The following is a 13858-nucleotide window of genomic DNA, read 5'->3' as shown; positions in this document are numbered from 1 at the left end:
ATATCTGTATTAGGTAGGTGGGAAAATGTACAGACTATTCAAAAATTCCTCAGCTTACCCTTTTGTCCCATATTCGGACATCTCCATCATGGCTTGTTGCTAAACAGTTGGCATTTTTCTTGTTCCATTTCACCTGGGAAGCTCCAGCTGCAGCACAAACAGAGCAAGCCAAAACATGCAATTAAATAGAAAAGAGCAGAGCAGTCCCATTGCCTGGGCCCAGAGCTGCTCTTAGTCCAGGAAAGGCAGTTCAGAGGAAGGATATCCCAGAAGGCCAGCATAAAGGATGGCATGAAAATTATTAACTCCTGGTTCCTCAGTGTATCATTTCTATCCTCAGGACAGCAAAGTGTTCCAGTAGCATGTCTAGAGATCTTTATCACATCTTCTAGCCAGGGGCTGTACCTGATTAGAATACTCATGTCCATTAGCTCCAATGGAGGAACTTCCTCCAGATCAGAAATGAAGGTGCATCATCTCCTTCCCAAATCCCCTCTCTTTTTATTCAAGCTATTTCTGGGTGCTTAGGGCCTGTTTCATCTCCCCACCACCCCCCCAAACTATCAGCTGCTACACAGGCAACTAGTGCTATTGATCTATGATTAAAATACAGGTGTAGGAGAAGGCTGCAGTGCAGGTGACCTTGGATGGACTCACTGGGTGGACCAGAAGGTCCATTTGTCAAAATATACCACAGAAGTCAAAGACACCAATGACAGTGTAAAGAAACTGGATGATGGTCTAAATATGACTTATATATGGTATAATGAGGGACTCAGTTAAATCAGATTATAGGTGGTTATTTCTGATAGAAACAAAGCACAGCTTCAGTTAATGTGGATTGTTCAGGTATTGTAAGCATAATTCATCTGTTCATCCTTATTCTGCCATATTTTGAAACCTTTTGAGCTATCAGAAAGGTGAGATCCATGAGAAAGCTAAACAGATCTCAGCCTGCTGCTATTCCCCACCTCCACTACCCACCTCCTGCTGCATGGTGAGCAGATTCATCCTGACAACCTGGCAAAAAGCTATTCTGGGGGATAAAAAGCTGCAAATAGACTGCCAGTTGATTGATTTGATCCACTCACTGAAGGGTACACAAATGTCTGGACCAGCATTAAACAGCAGCAGGCACAGAAGGAAGGAAGGAAGCAAGGAAGCTTTCTGGGGAGCAGGCTGCTGGGCTGGCTCAGCTGTGAAACCTCACCCCAGACACCAGAACCAACCACTGCTCCTCTGTGACTCAGTAAGGCTTTCTGCAGTTCTGTGACAGAGAGCTTTGCTGGCTGGGAGGGCAATGGGAGCTGCTGCAGATGTACAGCCTAAGGAGATGCAAGCAGCAGAGCATGAGAGTCACACATTGTAAGGATTGCTCCAGTGCTGGGGACAGTAACTCAGGGAAAGGATGTTTTGCTCATCATCTGTGCCCAGTCCCAGCTCCAGCCAGTGAGGACAGACACACAGCACCTGCCAGCTGGTGGTATTGCAGGGGCTGGACACACACCTTGCCAGCAGCCAGGACAAGAGCCTTTCCAGAGAAAGCACAGCCCAAAGACAGCACCTTGTGTGCTCCCTGCATGTCGCAGGTGCCCCAGGGAAGTGGATGCAGCCAACTCCTGTATCCAACCCTCAGTGAATGAGGGGACAGGCTGGCAAAGAGAGCAGCCTGGGGTATGGTTTAGTTCCTCATCTGATTCAATCAAACATAAAATGATGTGAGGAAATTACAGAGAGGCAACCCAGGACAAGCAGTGCAGCAAGGTGGGTAAGCAGGGAGGGAGCTCCATGTGGCAATTCACCAATGCTGGGGCAGCAAATCCAAGTACCATAACTGCCCTCCATGCCTGGGAACCTCAAGGAGCTCCACATCTCTTCTGAACTCTGCTCCTCTGAAAGGAGTGAACTGGAGCCTCTCAGGCTGCTCCTACAGGGGACAATCACACATGGAGGCACTCCTGCACTTTGCCACACCTGGCCTTGGAGCATGAAGGGAGGGAAGAATAACAGCAGGGACATGCAACAATAATGTTGTTTAATGCCTACATCACACACATCAGACTTACCAACTGCAGAGAGTGAGACCGTGGGCTTCCTGGTGTCTCTGAAATACAATGTGGCCACTGTCAGTACACACAGCATAGTCCAGCCTTCCCAGAGAGCTCCCTGCTATTCCAGCACTAAGGTAATTCCTGCCTTGGGACCTCATGTACCTTCTGCTTACCAAAATACACCAGCACTAAATGGAATAAAAGTGATCAGCTGGAGGACAACAACCACCCTGGAAGTGTTTAAGGCTAAGCTGGATGGGTCTTGGAGCAACCTGGTCTACTGGAAGGTGTACCTGCACTTAGCAGAGGGATGGAACTAGATTTTTAAGGTCCATTCCAACCCAAACCATTCTATGATCCTGTCTTGCCAGCACCTGCAGCAGGAAGTTTAGGACAGAGGGCAGAGCTGAACTGGACTAGAGGGAGGAGAAACATACACAAAGTGTGGCATATTGCAATTGGGTAGGCAAGGAAACAGGAGTCATGAATTGTTGCTGTGGGAAGCAACAAAACAGCCTTTCCAAGGAGGATTAAAGGAACAAACAGAGCTGTGGAAGCACTCAACAAAAGCCACTGATGTGTTCGTGGAGCCTTTGCAGATTCTGATTCAAAGCAGATGGAGTAGTTACTACAGAGCAAAAACTTCATGTCTAGCATATAATAACAAAATTAGTAGAAAATCAGCCCAGCTGTGTGCAGACAAAATTCTGTCTGTCTACAAACCAAATTTTGCAGCAGCAGAAACCAGTGTGGCACCATGACAACTCCTAGCAGCCAGGACATAGATCAAGGCAATAATTTACTTCCTGGCCTTGCTAGTCAGGATTTCACCTGCTCTTTCATGAAAAGTGACAGTGAAAATAAGGAATAGTATCTTCAGCTTTTTCTGTTTGCTGAAAAGCAGAACATTTTCTGGAATGGACTGCACCCCTCCCTCTAAGAATTTCTGCCAAATCAAGAAGTTGTTTTGTATGAAAAATTAAGTAGGGAATTTCCAGCTGCCCTTACTGCAGGGCTGCCTCCTTAGGGTGTCATTAGAGACAGTCACTTCAGCAGGATGGTAATTTGCTTGAGGCTAGCACCTCAGTGCCACAGCAGGCTCAGAGCCTTTCCCAGCACAAGTGGGATGTGGAGGCTTTCAGAGACTGCCTAAGGAAGCAGTTCTGGGCAAGTGATACAGGCAGACACAAAACAATGGAAGGGCACAATAGAGTTAAAGGAGGAGCTCTGATAACAACCTTCAGACATCTCTATGTTTTCTTCTTGGCATTAAGATAGTATCACAGGAAAACAACCAGCAGTTATTGTATCTCTGTGTCATTTAATTACACATTAATAATATATTGTCATTCTCAAGCACCATTTAAGCAAGGAGCTAAGTGCCTGTTCATAGGAACTAAGCAAGCCTCCGGGTAGCCTGGTGCAGTGGGGTTATATAATTATCCTCCTATTATAACTGAGCAAGGGAGGCAGAGAGGAACAATGTGATTTCCTGGGGGTCATAAAGAGCTGCACAGCTAGCAAGAGAACCCAGCAGTCCCAGTACCAGCTCCTTGCTTCTCAGGTGTAAAATCTGTGGCTTAAATTTGGACATATAGCTGGAAATATTTGCTACCCTGAAAATACTCATAGGAAACAAGGGAAGGTACAAACAGGAAAACCTTCCTGAATACCATTGTCAGTCTTCCCACCACTGAGGGAGAACCAGCAACAATCAATGAATCAATAGCAGAAATGGCTATAGGATCATGAAATGGTGCTCATTAACTGAGCTAAAAAAAAACCCCAACAGGTTGAGGAATAACCTTGGGCTCCAGGAAGAGTCCCCAAGGAAATATCTGAAGTGGGTAGGGAGTAGTCAGACAGTTGTAGCTTAACTGTACCACTCTACTGCCCATCACTGACTCTGAAGTGACTGGAAAACAGGGGAACAGAAGACATCGTGGAGACAATGGGAAATAGCTGAAGCTCCCAGAAGAACAGCTAAAGAGCAGCTCCCATCAGGGTGTGCTTTGCCCTGCAAGCTGATAATTACAGAAAAGAGTCCCAGTGATTTTCCCAAAATGCAGAAGCATACTGATTCTTACTTGATGTCCCAGATGTAGATGTATGTGTCCACTGAACTGGTGACCAGTAGGTCTGGCTCAAACACTGCCCAGTCCAGGTCACTGCAAATGCAAAATCATAGATCAGTAAAGAAAACACACAGATGCTGCATCAACTTTTCACAAGCTGCCAGTACATTCTCCAACAAATTCACAGCAACTCCATGACATCTACTGAAACTTTTAAAGTAAAAAGCAAGATCTTAATAATTTCTCTAAGTAAATTCCAAGAAGCAATGAAATGCTTCTAAGTAAATTCCAGTGAAGCATCCTCCTAGTCCTGAACTTTACAGCTACTGTGTGTGTGCTCTTTCCCCTCCAGGCAAAGGGACACTGTCTCAAAGAGTTCTCAGTAACCACAGATCCTTGGCATCAACCCCTCACTCTGGGATGCCTCCCTGCTGGAACACCAAGTGCACCTGGGACACAAACAGCCTCCAGTCAGCCCAAACAACTGTTATTTCAAGGGCTGCAAATATTTCCCACAGTCAGAAGCTTGAGTAAAAGCAGTCCCTCAACTGCATTTCCAACCCAGCATTGAAATGTGACCTTAAAACAAGAGGCAAAAATCTCCCCTGCACCACTGTAACATTCTCTGAACTTGGTCTTTGGGATTACCTGCCTTAATTAAGCTGCTATCACACAGAAACACAGCTGGGATTCAATTTAATAAACATGCTGCTTCCCAGATGATGGCTGCTGCTCTTTACAAGGACAGCAGCCTAAGGCAATGACATTGGAGCCATCAAGGGCTAAGTTGATAAATTGGGGGAGCCATGAGAGGGTGAGCCACTTCACACATGACATCATCACCAAATGGAAAGGCACTCCAGTCCAGAGAAGTGAGCAAAAACAGGCTCAGAGCAGAGCATGAGTGAGGCCAGGACCAAAACATTCAGCTTCTATGAAATGATGCATTGTTTTCTACTCAGCAACCACAGCACTTTTTGTTCTTCACCTGATCACACGTGTGTGTCCTTGCAGAGATGTGCAAACTTCCCCATTGCCTTCCTTCCACTTATACAGGTCAACACGCTGATTGCTCTGCAATTAGAGGGCAGAAAGGAGAGACAGTCTCAGGCCAACAAGGTAGGACATGGATCTGGCTGTTAGGACCAGGTTCCCTTCACTTTGAAGAACCTCAGTTAACAATGAGTCATGCTGTGAATTAGCAAAGTCCTTGCCCAAAGCAGGAGAGCAAAGATGAAATACAGGCTGCAAGGACTTTCAAAAGCTTACACTTTAATTACACCCACTTAAAATTTGAGATAAACTAGAAAGGGAGAAAAAAATCCCACATTGCAAAATCTTTCCATGAAATTATGTTCTCAGAATCTTTATTTCCTAACAACATGCTGTAACTGCAGGCAACAGGCAGACAAATTCTCTCTGCAGGAATACCCTGCCAGTCTGTTACATTCACAAGTGGAGGTTTTGGTGAGGGGGATGATGGATTACCACTGGTCCCTTCTGGGATAAGCAGGGCCATTGCCAAACACAAACAATACAGTTTGAAGTCTAATGGCTTCAAGGACACTTCCTCAAGGGTACTCCCCCAGTCAGTGCCAGCCCAGGAGAAAAGCTTTAAGTGTTTATCACTAGCTGTAAAAAACAACAGCAAACCAGAGGTATCAATGACAACAATACTCAGGGCTCCTTCACTCATTCCAGGAATGAATCCTTGCCCAAAATGCAGCCACATGCAAAGTTACTTGAAACTAGTTATTGTGCTGTAAATTCATGCTCTGTCTCAATCAAGGTTCACTTCAGGCCAAGCCAAGTCTAATCTTTCTGGGGCTGGAATTGCCTTTGTGGGTGCATACAGAGTGCCAAGCATAGTGGATCATGACTGGAAATTCATGCAGATTTTGCAAAATCTGAAAGAGTATGACCTTAAAATGTTATTTTCATTAGCCTCCTGTTTTCAGACTTTTAGGTAGATGAGAGAAAAGATAAGAGACTTCATAGAAACACACAGTTGTTGAGGTTGGAAAAGACCTCTAAAATCACTGAGTCCAACTGTTATTTACAATTTTTGTGGCAGTTTTTTTTATGGTGGTGGATTTTCTTCCTACCCCAAAGCTGCTCCATGTGAATTTCAACTTGCAGATAGATAAAACATTACAGCTTTCTTCGAAATGAAAGGTCTCATTCTAGCTCAGCAATAATATATGACATTTCTCTAACTGTTCACAGCAGGGCTGCACAAGAGCTTAGGGCAAGAAAAAACTCTTTGCATGTTTCTCACTGACAGAAGTATTTAAGGGGTAGAGTGAAATTACCCAATGGGATTTACCCAGGACTCCAGAGACAAGACACAAGATAATGATCACCAGAGAGACTGCTCCTCCCAACAGGAGCATTTTCTAAAAAACTGATTTTCTTAAGTATCAGTAATCACTTTCAACAATTTAATCACTCCCTTGTTCAAGAATCTGTGGCCACACAAAAGGAAAAACAAGGATAGAGGATTGAAAGCAACACCACTCCTGAAACAACACCTTAGGAGTCCCCAAAAACATGCCTGAGCCAGAGGGCAGACACAGCCAAGCACAGCAAAAGAACTTGCTCCAGCTCTTCTGGAAAGAAGCTAAACACAAGGACAAATTCCCCTCTGCCTGTACCACCTCCTATTAACAGGACTGCAAACCAGATGATGCTGCTGGCAAACAGGATGGCAGCCTTTTACATCCCTTTTCCATCCACAGGGATGCAGAAGGATAAGACCCTTGGGCTGTTTATCACAGTGAAATAGCTTGAAAGGTGGTATTTTTGACCCAAACTGAAAAAGCTGCCTGATCTCGTTCTTGGGGATTTCTCAACCAGTGCGTCTCAGCAACTATGTTCAAATCCCCAGAGCACCACAGCATCTTTTTTTATAAACAGAAACAGCAAGGTTTGATGCCAGCTACACCTGGGTTCAGTCTGAACAAGATGGTTCCTGTACCCACTCAGAGCAGCAAGAGGCAGGAGTGCTCAGATGAGCACAGCTCTCCTTTGCAGCAGGGTCCTGCTCAGGTCAGCATGAACTCATCACTGCATATTGTCTTCAGAGTGTGTTTGAAAAGAAGCTTTCCTGCTCCACTTGTGACCTGCCCAGTGCATTTCCTTACTTGGTTTGGGTTTCCACAGGCTGCACCCGGAAGTGGCACTGAACTAACTCTTTTACTAACTCTCTGCTCAGAAGAAGAGTGCTGCTGAAGGCACTTTTGAGACATCAGCCATGTGCCAGAGCTGGAAAGAGGCTGGGGAATGTCAAAGAGCAAACAGCCAGAGGCTCCCAGCTGACAGCACCAGTCCACTTTTAAAACTGCCTTTAATTAAAAATATAGCAAATCCAGGAACAAAAAAATTCTAAGAAATCACCTTCAACTAGGCGTTTTCTCAAAAGAATAGACAGAGATTTCTCCGTCCCTAGCTAGTCCAGGACTCTCAGGCTGTAAAAGCAGACAACACTGCAGAAAAGGCAGCTCACCCTGGAAACAGTCTGCACCTGGCTGGGGCCAATGGCCACGGTGCAGTGGGTGATGGCTGAGATTTCCATCAGCAGAACTCAGGGCCCTGGGTGAACAAGCTGCAGAGCACGACAGACCAAGCACAGCAGAGTTGAAAACTGCACTCAGTCTCACACAGCCATTACTGCTTCTTCAGCCCAACCCACTGCCTCATGAACTCCTCACTGATACAGTCTATGCCCAGCTGCAAACCCCAAGCTACAAGCCAGTATTGACCTGTGCTATTTACAGACTGCCTGGTGCACCACAGCCGAGCAGCAAGGCAGGGAGGTGAAAACAAAACAGCACAGAGCAAGAAATTCAAGAAGTGCACAAATCTCAGACTGGAAATCAGAAAAAAAGATAATTTCCCTCCAGAAAAGAACCATTTGGATGCTTGATTTATTTGGCAAAGTGTTTTGTTTGGCAAAGCAAGCAAAGCCAGATGCAACCCTGACTGCCCAATAACTGAGAGCCATTCAGCTGAACACCTCTCTGGCAGTAAATCAGAATGAGGCCTTGATCTTGCAATGTGACTTGCAGAAGCATGTCTGTGCCAGCTTCACACAGCCTTCCAGCTCTGCAGAGGCTCCCCCATGAAAGAAAGACCAGGGAAGAAGATGAGTTACAGCTTTTAAACGAGTGAACTTACAGAGGCTGCAAAGTAGTAGGCGTAGCTGTCGTGGGGGTTCCACTGCACGGCGCCGATGTCCCACTTGCTCTGCCGGGAGATTTTCCGGTGACCCTCGTTGGGAGCATCCAGGTTGACAATGTAGAGGAAACGACGGCTGCAAGACACAGACACAAAGGGGCTGCACCTCACAGGGCTGATCTCAAAACCCCAAGATCACATGGAGCTCACAGCCTTGTGTTCAGAGGCACAAGAACCAAAAGAAGAGAAGCATTTCATGAGACAAGTGAAAACGCTATTTCTGAAAATGCGACATTTGACTACATACTTCAAAATTGACTTAAAAAAAACACACTGAAAGTAAACAGGATCTGCAAATGTAATAGATAGCTCGCACCACAGAAAAGCCCAGATAACTTGGATACAAAGAAGTGCTGGAAAATGGTGCAAACACATTCAAACAGGCTTTGCAGGCCTAACATTGCTGCAGCAGCAAAGCCTAAGTGGCACAGTCCCAGGAGTGCAATGCAACAGCTTCAGCCTGGATAGGTTGCTCTGAGCAAGAGTTAATGAGCCTTGACAAAGATGATTCTACGTGGGTGCTTCTTTCCACACCAGTCTGAGGGCTTGGTTCCACCAACAGTACAAAAACACCTGCACACAGCTCATGCTCAGCTGCAGCAGCTTTTTAACGTGGGTGGACACAGTCCTGCACAGATTTGGTTCCATTACTTACCTGAGCTAACTCTATATGCAGCAGAAATAATGCTGCATGATAGCAAACCTGAGCTCATACATCTTGCTGGATGTGGCCAATTCCCCACAAAGCAAGGTGAGATTCATCTTACAAGCAGGAGAAACTGCCCAGAAACAACTGTGAGCCAGCTGAACCCTATGGAGGACCAGCATCAAAACATAATGAACCCTACATAATTACGCACATGAGCATCATCTCTCAGCTGCAAAGTGACCACAGAGCTGCTCTGAGCACTGGCCATTCCTCCTGTTATTCCTGTACAGCACTGCCAGACTAAGGGTTTACATGGAAGCAAGCACTGCTTTGAGCTGTACCAAAGGACTTGGTTCCTTGAAGGCTGACCAAAGAACAGCTATACTCACATGATTCTGAAATGAACATCTTAATTGGTGTGGCAATTGTGTCACTGACAGGGGGACAGGAATAGCTGTTAGTACTGAAAAGCAGGAGCTGGAAAGGCACTGCTGAGCTGGTTGAAGACTTGCTCTGGAGGAGGATACATAAGACCAAGCTCTCCTGGAAGCTTGGGCAACTTGGAAGTCTGTGGCACCTACTGTTTGTATTGTCCCACAATGAACCAGCAGAGAAGCAGGTCAGAGAGCCACGTGGGAATATCTGAGGCAAATTTTGTTAGAAAATAATCTAATCTGTATTTCAAGACAATCCAAACAGCACTTCATGATGCTCCATCTCCCATATGAGGATTTGGAAAGGAATTTACCAGGAAAGCCACACCAGTATTTTACTGTGCTCTTGTTGCTGTCTCTCCAGTCTGTATCCCATCGGGAACATGACCCAGAATCAGTTTCATTAAGCCTTGAACAGAATTCAGCTGCACCTTTCTAAAACAATCCATCAACCCTCCAGCTGAGGTCAGCCTGAAGGTTGCTGGTCTGGCTTGTGGAAATGATTGTCACACTTCCAACAGGGACTGTCACACTCACCCTGAGAGAACCGCGCGCTGTCCCAGGCAATCCACTGACATCGCAGTCGCCTGTTAAAGACAAACACAGAACAAAATTAAATAATACCTGTCAGGTCAGCTGCTCAGTCAAACTTAGGGCTTTGGGGAGGAGTTCAGGAAAGTAACATCCCCTTAAAGTAGCACAGAGGGGCAAGGGTGTAGTGGCTGATTTGGGATGCAGGACAGCACACAGGAACATCTTCGTTAGCATAAAGTGAAAACAAAACCTGGCAGACAACATTATGAGCATTAAGACCTTGCTCCCTTCTTCCTGCTCTGGCAATCACAGCTGCAGCCTTTCAATCAGCAATCTCTAATAATCTGTATTAATCAGCCTCTGCTCCTGCTCAGGAATTTTCTGAGTCTCTCTCTTTCATTGCAGGGCTACATTTAATTATATATGTACTGAGAGATAGAAGTGCAACCATTTGTGTGTTCAAAAATGAGAGATGGCCAAGAGGCATCAGAATTTACTTGGCATTGCTTGTAAAGGAGGCTATGAGATAACTTAAAGGCCATTAGAAAAAAAAAATAAAAAAAGGAGGACTGTTTGCATATTGTCTCCCCCTCTTTCTGTGCAGAATGAACTGGCTGATCATCTTGTTTAAATGCCAAGAGAATAAAGGAAAATTTTACTTGGAAAGCTGAACAGTTCCACCCATAAACAAACATATGACTTCAATAGAGTTTTGAGCATTCACAGCACAAAAATCAGAATATGCCCCACATTCTTCACACTAGCTGCTGTCATCTTCAAAGCTGCCTCTCTGAGGGCTCAGGATGTATCTCCTGCTGCTGTTCAGGACTTTAAGTGCTCCCAGCATGGATGTAACAAGACTTCAGGATGTCCCACGGTTACTACTTACAAGCATCACTAAAACCTGACAGACAACACAGAAATCCCACTCCATTTCAGTCAGATCTGACAGTAGAATATCCATCACAAATTCTGAGCTGCTTCAGCCAGGGCCCATCCCCTCCTTGCAAAAACCCCAAGTGAGGGAAAAGCAGCATTACAGACCCATTCCTCTCTAGAGACCACATGGCAAACAGCTACAACTGCCTGCAGAGTTTCAGCAGGAGCTCATGGTAAACCAAACCCCTTTTACCACTTTTACTGTTCCAGGAACCACTCCCCTTCTTCACTTATTCCTAGGCAGCAAATCCAATCTTCTGACAAGGTTTCCCTAATGCTGTAAATAAACAGCTAGTTTTAAGATCTCTACATGATAAGGAAACAATTCCAGCTTTCTACACTCCACAGCACCTTGCAAAACACAGAACAAAACCTGCAAAAAAGTAGGTTACTGAATCTATATAAAAAAGCAACAAACAAACAAATCAAATCAACAGGAGAAAGATCTTTTCCCAGATGGTCACATTTTTCTTCTGAGAAATTAAAATGAGGATCACTAAAGCCCCTACAGTAATCAGAGCTTTCTCATGTGATGAAGAGCTAGTCAGGAGTCATATTTCATACAGTTGGAGCCATCTTTCCCCAAGACAGAAAAAAACAATGTCAATTTCAAATGATTGCAATTTCATATACAAGTTTATTTTTCCTATTTGCCTATTTTTTGGCACTAGGATCTCCTTAAGTCCTTACAAATTGTTTCCAATAATGAGCACTGGTAAACTGGTTTTTTCCAGGCACCAAGCATCATAGAATGAAATGAACAATCAGAATGATGTAAAAAGTTTCACATGTCTGGCTGCTACTCTGATGGGTCACAAATTAAGTTGTTTTACAGCAACAAACAGCTCCCTATGATATAAGAGCCTTATCTAGGGAAAGGAAAATAAAAAACAAACTGTTGTCATTTGACAGTGATACATCAGTCTTCACAGCACAGCCTTCCAGAAGGGGGATTTGAAACTGAACAAACCAACCTGAAAGCAGTTTTTATCCCAAAACAGCACTGTGGATAGCTAGAACTGCTGTTCATGAACAACAACAACATGAGTAAGCACAGCAGGAGCACTGCACATTTGAGAATTTGCTCTAAACCCACAGCCCAGGCAGCATCTTCTCAGCCTTCAAGCATCTACTATGGCACTGCATTGATTTCTGCTAGGCCAGCCAAAGAAAGCTCCTTTTTATGTCTGAACTTTCATTAGTTTCCCAATTACCTTCATTCCCTCCACCTGAGAGACAACACACCAACCCAATTTGCCATGGCTATGCTATTTTTCAAGAGCTGCAAACCCTTAACAAGCAATTCCAGTTCCCTGCCTACCTAACCTCCCATCCACACACTGAGTTGCTACAAATGGTTCCATTGCAGAACTGGGTGAGTTTTGCTCTCCTTTTGATAGTGCCAACAGCCCAAGAAGAGCCTGTGGCTCCTGTTTAAATCAGAAGAGTACACAGACTGCCACCTCTGTCAGCTTGGACAGAAAAATGACACTTGTAGGTAACACAGGCCCCAAAACACACAGTGATCTTCTGATGTGTTACAGTTGGGGTGCTGCAGCTTTCTCATGACACACTCCAGCACACTGAACAAAGACAACTGCAGGGCTTGCAGAGGTGTACTGGCTATAAATGTCACAGCTGCCCACTCTTTTCATTCTTGTTTCCATTTAGGTTGTTTTCAGGGTAGGGATTTTGGAGATAGCGTGGCCTACATGCAGAGCTCAAGACTGGTGCTGGATGATTTCAGCCAAGGTGCTCCAATTTCTCAAGCTCAGGTTTCCCACCTGCAAAAACGTTCCTGCAGACTCCTAAAAAAAAAGCTCAGACACAAATATATAAACGAGTTTAGCCTGAAGCAGCAGTCTGGCAGCCCCAGCCAGAGCAGCTCTCTGGTTTCATGTGGGACAGCAGGCAGGTCAGAACAGCTCCAGGAAGATCACACCAGAGCAAAGCCAAGTGACTGAAACGCCCATGTTCACCCTGCCAAGGTTTGTGCCAGAGCAGGAGTGACACTGAAACCAACTGCTGCAGCTTGGGGTGGCAACACCTGTCCCTCCTGCTCCCACACACCAGACATTATGAGTAAGCAATAAAGTCATGAGGCCTCCTCTCTCCTGAGCCAGATGCAACATGAATCTGTGATGGAGGAAGATGCACCCTCAGATCTCATTCCTGGCTTCCTGAGGGCAAATCCTCAGTAGCAGATGAGGCTGCTTTAACGTTTCTGGGAGGAAAACTGATACAGAGCTTTTGAGGTACAAAAGTGAAAAGCTTTGTGAGCTTACAGGGGGTAAGCTGGGTGCAGCAGACAGGATTCAGTGCTTCTGTATGCAATGGTGAAGGCAGAGCCCTTGCTGCTCCAGCACAAGAGGACAAATGAGACAAGAGAACTTCCAGAACTTTTGTAGTTTTTCTGAAGTATCTGAAGGGTTTCTTGCTGAAGTATCTCATAGTTCACCCATTGTATCTAGCTTTGTTAAGCTATTGCCAACACCTTAAACCCCCACATTTCTTAGAACAGAATCATAGAATTTTAGAATGGCTTGGGCTGGAAGGAACCTGAAGATCATTTTGTTCCAAATCCCTTTCATGGGCAGGGACATTTCACTAGGTTGCTCAAAGCCCTGTCCAACCTAGCCATGAACACTTCCAAGGATATAACAACAACTTCTACAACACCACGTGAACAAACAAACTCTGAGCCGAGCTCTGCTATCACCATCAGCTTCAAAAACAAAAGCTGACCTTTTTGCTATTCACAAAAAAATATAAGCCACTTTTTATTTTAATCAAGCAACACCCAGCAATTTATTTGGCAGTGAGACAGTAGCTGTAACAGTCTCCGTGAAAAGTGACAGAGCCAAGGAATGGTTTGGGTTGGAAGAGACCTTAAAGCCCCTCTCATTCCAGCCCCCCGCCATGTGCAGGCATCTTTCACTA

At 45.1% G+C, this 13858-nt stretch overlaps 1 protein-coding gene across 4 annotated transcripts in view; it reads right to left on the bottom strand.

Annotated features, from left to right (window-relative positions):
- Positions 1 to 13858, bottom strand: part of WDR59 (WD repeat domain 59) — a 47737-nt gene that overhangs the window by 33454 nt on the left and 425 nt on the right. For all 4 annotated transcript variants that reach the window (XM_063167873.1, XM_063167874.1, XM_063167876.1 and 1 more), the window contains exons 2-7: positions 9983 to 10032; positions 8303 to 8438; positions 5115 to 5200; positions 4139 to 4219; positions 2067 to 2104; positions 59 to 147 (exon numbers count right to left, since the gene is read on the bottom strand). In XM_063167873.1, coding sequence (XP_063023943.1) covers positions 59 to 147; positions 2067 to 2104; positions 4139 to 4219; positions 5115 to 5200; positions 8303 to 8438; positions 9983 to 10032 — 480 coding nt within the window. The remainder of the gene's footprint in view (positions 1 to 58; positions 148 to 2066; positions 2105 to 4138; positions 4220 to 5114; positions 5201 to 8302; positions 8439 to 9982; positions 10033 to 13858) is intronic.

Source organism: Melospiza melodia, chromosome 13, assembly GCF_035770615.1.
Source record: "Melospiza melodia melodia isolate bMelMel2 chromosome 13, bMelMel2.pri, whole genome shotgun sequence".
In the NCBI taxonomy this organism is placed as follows: domain Eukaryota; kingdom Metazoa; phylum Chordata; class Aves; order Passeriformes; family Passerellidae; genus Melospiza; species Melospiza melodia.
Note: the sequence above shows the minus strand (reverse complement) of the source record. Positions and strands in the feature narration are given on the sequence as shown.